Source organism: Argopecten irradians, chromosome 2 (genome assembly GCF_041381155.1).
Source record: "Argopecten irradians isolate NY chromosome 2, Ai_NY, whole genome shotgun sequence".
Classification (NCBI taxonomy): domain Eukaryota; kingdom Metazoa; phylum Mollusca; class Bivalvia; order Pectinida; family Pectinidae; genus Argopecten; species Argopecten irradians.
In genome coordinates, this window is record NC_091135.1 from 2,676,263 (window position 1) to 2,684,959 (window position 8,697).

At 37.2% G+C, this 8,697-nt stretch overlaps 1 protein-coding gene across 1 annotated transcript; it reads left to right on the plus strand.

Moving 5' to 3' along the window:
- The first annotated feature begins 974 nt into the window (after window positions 1-974).
- LOC138313472 (uro-adherence factor A-like) lies at window positions 975-2,048 on the plus strand. Its single transcript, XM_069253897.1, has 2 exons — window positions 975-992; window positions 1,575-2,048. Exons 1-2 carry the CDS (start codon window positions 975-977, stop codon window positions 2,046-2,048), a joined length of 492 nt encoding a protein of 163 aa, XP_069109998.1.
- The last annotated feature ends 6,649 nt before the right edge of the window (window positions 2,049-8,697 follow it).

The following is an 8,697-nucleotide window of genomic DNA, read 5'->3' on the forward strand; positions in this document are numbered from 1 at the left end:
TTGTTATTAACCCGTCGGTGATTAGGTGAACGGAAGACATGCGATTACAAACGTCTTCGTGACGTTGCTAATGTTGTAAACAGACGGCAGGACGAAACCAAAATTCATTGAGATTTACAAAAACGTTAAGATTTTAACAAACGCGGGAGACAAGACAACAAAAATATTTCATTGAATGCTGGTTGTGAGTATTATTTTTACAATGCAACGGTAATAAGCGCTACTGAGTACAGTATGGAAGCTGATATGTTATTTTACTGCCGACGGTGAGCTTTCGACTTTTCCAGTATGTGACATTGACCGTTCTCAACAGGAAATCGTACCGCAATGGAATTGCTATGAGAGCAATCCCTACTGTTTTGTTCTAAAAATACATTGTTGAATGAACTATACGTACCCGTCCCGTATGGTATCCCCGTCTGTAATCTCAGTCGTATGTTCTTTATATGGAGACTGCAAGAGCAAGCTTACTTTAATTTGTATTCATGAGAACGCTCGACTGATACTGCCTGATAGAAGGGGAAGGCTTTGTCCTGTCGATATGTAACCCATCGTAGCTGACTTGTCTTCAATGATTTATTCAAAGGCAGCAATATTTACGTTATCTCCAGAGAGTGGGATGGGATATTTCATAACAGATGTATTTTTTCCTCGGTTGTCTAACCGAGTTCTGAATGGTCATTGCTCTGTCAAATGCAGGGAAGTTTACTGAAGAACCGTTGTCTAACCGAGTTCTGAATGGTCATTGCTCTGTCAAATGCAGGAAAGTTTACTGAAGAAGCTTTAAAGAAGTTACATTTGTTCAATTGACAAGAGAAGAATAAAACACAACATTTTCAGGTTAATTCATGCCAATTTCAGGTGACTTATTTCTGGTCTGATTAATTGAAAAGCGCAAAACATCCTCTGGTCAAGATGTTAGCCTGACATTGACCTGAATTTCACACACGTATTCTGATGTGAAATGAACTTCGATGTCTGGTCATGATAAGGTAAAATTGATAGGAAATCAAATTCATAAACCATACCTTTTCAGGTAAAATTGATGTCGTGCTTCTGGCCCTAGTTCACGAACTTTCTGTAACTTAAGAAAATTCACTAATGTATAAATACTACCTGCATTACAGGGTTACACCAGGCACTGTCACCCTCTAATGCAGGTAGTATTTATTTTATTATACCGAAAGTCTAAAACAAAACTAGTTTTCTTGTATTTGCAGTCTATTGAAACATTTTAACTTATTTTAAGTTAAGTTTACTTATTACCGTCAAAGCGCTATATGTTGGTTGTTATTAACCCGTCGGTGATTAGGTGAACGGAAGACATGCGATTACAAACGTCTTCGTGACGTTGCTAATGTTGTAAACAGACGGCAGGACGAAACCAAAATTCATTGAGATTTACAAAAACGTTAAGATTTTAACAAACGCGGGAGACAAGACAACAAAAATATTTCATTGAATGCTGGTTGTGAGTATTATTTTTACAATGCAACGGTAATAAGCGCTACTGAGTACAGTATGGAAGCTGATATGTTATTTTACTGCCGACGGTGAGCTTTCGACTTTTCCAGTATGTGACATTGACCCAGTATGAGACATTGACCCAGTATGAGACATTGACCCAGTATGAGACATTGACACAGTATGTGACATTGACCCAGTATGAGACATTGGCTCATGATCAGTATGTGGCATTGACCCAGTATGAGGCATCGACCCAGTATGAGACATTGACCCAGAATGAGACATTGACACAGTATGTGACATTGACACAGTATGAGACATTGGCCCAGTATGAGACATTGGCTCAGTATGTGGCATTGACCCAGTATGTGACATTGACCCAGTATGAGACATTGGCTCAGTATGTGGCATTGACCCAGTATGTGACATTGACCCAGTATGAGACATTGACCCAGTATGTGACATTGACCCAGTATGAGACATTGGCCCAGTATGAGACATTGGCTCAGTATGTGGCATTGACCCAGTATGAGGCATCGACCCAGTATGAGACATTGACCCAGTATGAGACATTGACATAGTATGAGACATTGGCCCAGTATGAGACATTGGCTCAGTATGTGACATTGACACAGTATGTGACATTGACACAGTATGAGACACTGACTCAGTATGAGACACTGACTCAGTATGAGACATTGTCCTAGTATGTGACATTGACTCGGTGTGAGACACTGACACTGTATGAGACATTGACCTAGTATGAGACATTGACCCAGTATGTGACATTGACACAGGATGAGACACTGGCCCAGTATGAGACACTGACATAGTATGTGACATTGACCCAGTATGATACACATGGTGTCTGTATAGGTAGTCAGAATGAGCAAATGTGTATTTTGCCAGAGATATTCTCTCAGACTGGCAGAGAAATGGGAGACAAATCTGCCGGCCTCTATAGCGATGTGTTCCTGTTCGACAATAGCTCACTGTAGCGTATATATATAGCGTGTATTGGACCGATAATGTAATTGGTTGGATAATCTAATACCTTTAGTCTTGATTTCGACAACCACCTGATTATCTTCAGCCTTTACTCTGGTCACTTACTGTAGAAACTACATACCTATGTGGAGGATGGTCGGTTTAGTTAATTGGCAAAATTTACTTGTATTCGGTTTAGCTTTGCGTTCCTATGTACAAAACAAGTCATAGTTGAGAGTGGAGAAAAAAAAAAAAAAAATCAAGTAAGGCAGATGTCAAAGTACTTGGTGTATGTTGTAGCTAAAATTAAATGTATAATTACATAGATTGTTTTTAGTAATTAAGGAATAACTATGATTTAGGTATTAACGAAATCAATTATTGTTCAACCATTGTATTGTGAACATAATTAGGGCCCCGCATCGAGATGCGGGTGCCCTATAGTAATCAGGTTGTCCGTCTGTCCGTCCGTCCGTCTGTCCGTTTTTTTTCTTTTGCACATTAATGATGGAAGGGAGTGGAGTATTTTCCCCATATTTTACATGATGATTCCCCATCCATCCTAGATCTGCTTGGTAATTTTTCAGGCTGAAATTAAATTAAAAAATCGGCCATCTTGGATTTTAACATTTAAAAAAAATCACAATGTTGTTGCTCTTAACTGATAAACATTTTGTTATAACATTATGATGCAAAGTTGTTCAGAATTAAACAAGGAGTTGACTGTCCAAAGGTAAGGTCATGGGCCAAGGTTACTAAGTCAAAGGTCAAGGTCAAATTTAAAAAAATTATTTTCTCATGAACATTTTGCTACAACATTTATAATGAAGCAGAGTTGTTCAGAATTAAACAAGAAGTCAACTCACCAAAGTTTTGACTGACCAAAGGTAAGATCATGGGGTCACTGCATCAAAGGTTGTGGACACATTTTCCATTTTTGGACTTATTAACAATTTGTTATGACATAATAAATAAAATTATTCATTGCTTAATATATTAATTAAAGTCAATATGATTTGAATCAAAATTGCTACATGATATGATTAGAATCAAAAAGGCTGCAAATCAGTCATCTTGGCACGTCAGACACATAGCGGGGCCCTTTCTGACGTGTCAGTGTTCTAGTTTGTTTTAGACCCGGAGTTTGGCTTAAATCACTCAAAAAGTAATATAGTTGTTTTCACATTTCGATTTGCAAAATAGCGATTTTATAAAAAAAGTTATCAATTTTGTGAGAGTCTCTTTATTCTATATATCACCAAATAGACATAGTATCAAGCATATTTAGAATCATGTCACAATAATTTCGGTTTTTACATACAAAAAAAAAGAGATAAATGCTAATTTATAGAGTTACAATAAATATAATTATTATGATTAACAATTATAACTTTGGTCATTAAGGAGCTAGTTACCTCCTCTTATCGTCATAAACCTTACCGTGTTTTATATATTTGTTTGTACCACCAATATCAGGAGAAGATTTTGATAAGCTACGCCTGACATCTAATCCTATTGACATCTTTTATCATTAAAATATTTGGAAATTGAAAACCTTTAGATGCATTTACATGCATTTTTCTATGTATATGTATCCAGCCATGTTTGGATTTCTTCCCACCTTTTCTTTCACCTTGAGTATTATTAAAGAATTCACAAATGACGAAGCAGTATAAGCGTGCATGGTACTCAGTTCCTCAATAATGTATTCTGATAGTCCGGAATGGCATACGACCAAATTACATCAATCGAGACCATAAAAGACCTGAAGTGTCAAAGGAGTTATAATATGGAACGATAGATTCTACATGGCGTAATTTCCCAAATGTCTAATTTTAAATTGAAATGACAGTTGTGTTCCAACAATATCCCATTCACACGATGCACACTCAGGAGATAGCAAAGCAATGTCAAACAGACATTTCATAGAATTAATCATTATTCTCATGTAAACAAACTCTTTGCAGTGTTGTGTATTTGTCAGAGAAGCTGATATGGAATACCACAAAAAGATTGATAATGATATTCACACATTGGAAATCGATCCAGTTTAATGCATGTTTCTGGGGATAAACATGTCATTTATTTCTAACAAAACCGACATTTCGGTTAATCACGCCATGTAAACATGGTTTACATAGGCTTTGAGGCATTCCATCATAAAAACATCACAGTAATGCCAAAAGTCGTTTGTCATTCAGGAAAGTAAGCATCAGTATGAGCCCGTCGTAAAATATGGCTCCTGGCTTGCTTCTTGTCACGAACCAGACCCATTTCCCGACAGAGAGGGTTATGGTTTCATTGTGGCTTCATTAGCTGCTGTTGTGGATGAAATGAACATGTTAGGCTCGATATTACGACCTTCTGACAAGACAAGAAAAATGTCCATCCTCCCAGGTGCTATTTCTCATTTAACATTTTATTCTGCTTTAATGGCTACTTTTTGGAAATACGAGTTTCCATATACTAGTAAGAAAGTTATTTGGCTTGATATGCTATATTTAATATCAATTGTTAACTTAACTTAAGTTTATGGTGTATTGAATTATGATAATTAAAAATACAAGTGTAATAGTGTATGGTTGACCGTATTTGTGTTGTGTTTGTGAAGGTTTTTTATAGTGCTATCTCACTGAAGTGTCACACCAAAGACACCGAACAATACACTTCAGCCATGTTACAGACAAAGCACAAAAAAGTTGTCTAATTCCAATTATGATAACATGAATGTGATCGGAGTAAAACGTCATTATGACCAGTAACTACGACATTACTACTAAACAGCGTAAAACGTCAGCATAACCTACATAAAACGTCAGCATAACCCACATAAAACGTCAGCATATAACCCATATAAAACGTTCGCATAACCAATATAGAACATCAGCACAACCCAAATAAATTGTCAGCATAACCCACATAAAACGTCAGCATAACCCACATAAAACGTCATCATAACCCACATAAAACGTCAGCATAACCTACATAAAAACGTCAGTATAACTCACATAAAACGTCATCATAACCCACATAAAACGTCAGCATAACCCACATAAAACGTCAGCATAACCCACATAAAACATCAGCATAACCCACATAAAACGTCAGCATAACCCACATGAAACGTCAGCATAGCCCACATAAAACGTCAGCATAACCTACATAAAACGTCAGCATAACCAACATATAAAACGTCAGCATAACCGACATAAAACGTCAGCATAACCCAAATAAAATGTCAGATTAACCAATATAAAACGTCAAGAAAACCCAATAAAAACATCAGCATCATCCGTACAAAACGTCAACATAGCCAAAATAAAATGTCAGCATAGCCTACATAAAACGTCAGCATAGCCTAAACAAAACGTCAGCATAGCCTACATAAAACGTCAGCATAACCCACATAAAATGTCAGCATAACCCACATAAAACGTCAGCAAAGCCCACATCAAACGTCAGCATAACCCACATAAAACTTCATCATAGCCAACATAAAACATCAGCATAACCTACATAAAACGTCAGCAAAGCCCAAATGAAACGTCAGCATAACCGACATAAAACATCAGCGTAGCCCAAATAAAACAACAGCATAACCCACATAAAACGTCAGCATAACCAACATAAAACATCAGCATAATTCGTATAAAACGTCAGCAAAACCGACATAAAACGTCAGCATTACCGACATAAAACGTCAGCATAGCTCACATAAAACTTCAGCATAACCCACATAAAACATTAGCATAATCCGTATAAAACGTCAGCATACATTTGTAGCCTACATAAAACGTCAGCATAACCGACATAAAACGTCAGCAAAGCCCACTTAAAAATGTCGGCATAACCCACATAAAACGTCAGCATAACCGACAAAAAACGTCAGCATAACCTACATAAAACGTCAGCATACCCTTCTTAAAACGTCAGCATAACCTACATAAAATGTCAGCATACTCCGTATAAAACGTCAGCGTAACCTACATAAAACGTCGGCATAACCCAAATAAAACGTCAGCATAGCTTACATAAAATGTCAGCATAACCTACATAAAACGTCAGCATAACCTACATAAAACGTCAGCAAAACCCCAAAAAACGTGAGGATAGCCTACATAAAAAGTCAGCATAACCCATATAAAACGTCAGAATAAACCACATAAAACGTCAGCATAGCTTACATACAACGTCAGCATAACCCATATAAAACGTCTAACCCACATAAAACGTCAGCATAACCCATATAAAACGTCAGAATAACCAACAAAACATCATCATAACCTACATAAAACGTCAGCATAGCCCAAATAAAACGTCAGCATAGCCAAAATAAAATGTCAGCATAGCCTACATAAAACGTCAGCATAGCCTAAACAAAACGTCAGCATAGCCTACATAAAACGTCAGCATAACCCACATAAAATATCAGCATAACCCACATAAAACGTCAGCAAAGCCCACATCAAACGTCAGCATAACCCACATAAAACTTCATCATAGCCAACATAAAACATCAGCATAACCTACATAAAACGTCAGCAAAGCCCAAATGAAACGTCAGCATAACCGACATAAAACATCAGCGTAGCCCAAATAAAACAACAGCATAACCCACATAAAACGTCAGCATAACCAACATAAAACATCAGCATAATTCGTATAAAACGTCAGCAAAACCGACATAAAACGTCAGCATTACCGACATAAAACGTCAGCATAGCTCACATAAAACTTCAGCATAACCCACATAAAACATTAGCATAATCCGTATAAAACGTCAGCATAGCCTACATAAAACGTCAGCATAACCGACATAAAACGTCAGCAAAGCCCACTTAAAAATGTCGGCATAACCCACATAAAACGTCAGCATAACCGACAAAAAACGTCAGCATAACCTACATAAAACGTCAGCATACCCTTCTTAAAACGTCAGCATAACCTACATAAAATGTCAGCATACTCCGTATAAAACGTCAGCGTAACCTACATAAAACGTCGGCATAACCCAAATAAAACGTCAGCATAGCTTACATAAAATGTCAGCATAACCTACATAAAACGTCAGCATAACCTACATAAAACGTCAGCAAAACCCCAAAAAACGTGAGGATAGCCTACATAAAAAGTCAGCATAACCCATATAAAACGTCAGAATAAACCACATAAAACGTCAGCATAGCTTACATACAACGTCAGCATAACCCATATAAAACGTCTAACCCACATAAAACGTCAGCATAACCCATATAAAACGTCAGAATAACCAACAAAACATCATCATAACCTACATAAAACGTCAGCATAGCCCAAATAAAACGTCAGCATAGCCTACTTAAAACGTCAGCATAACCTACATAAAACGTCGGCATAAAACGTCAGCATAACCGACATAAAACGTCAGCATAGCCCAAATAAAACGTCAGCATAGCCTACTTTAAACGTCAGCATAACCTACATAAAACGTCAGCATAACCCATATAAAACGTCTAACCCGCATAAAACGTTAGCATAACCCATATAAAACGTCAGAATAACCAACAAAACATCAGCATAACCTACATAAAACGTCAGCATAGCCCAAATAAAACGTCAGCATAGCCTACTTAAAACGTCAGCATAACCTACATAAAACGTCGGCATAAAACGTCAGCATAACCGACATAAAACGTCAGCATAGTACTACAACGTACATACAACGTCAGCATAACCCACATAAAACGTCAGCATAACCCATATAAAACGTCAGAATAACCAACAAAACATCATCATAACCTACATAAAACGTCAGCATAGCCCAAATAAAACGTCAGCATAGCCAAAATAAAATGTCAGCATAGCCTACATAAAACGTCAGCATAGCCTAAACAAAACGTCAGCATAGCCTACATAAAACGTCAGCATAACCCACATAAAATGTCAGCATAACCCACATAAAACGTCAGCAAAGCCCACATCAAACGTCAGCATAACCCACATAAAACTTCATCATAGCCAACATAAAACATCAGCATAACCTACATAAAACGTCAGCAAAGCCCAAATGAAACGTCAGCATAACCGACATAAAACATCAGCGTAGCCCAAATAAAACAACAGCATAACCCACATAAAACGTCAGCATAACCAACATAAAACATCAGCATAATTCGTATAAAACGTCAGCAAAACCGACATAAAACGTCAGCATTACCGACATAAAACGTCAGCATTACCGACATAAAACGTCAGCATAACCCA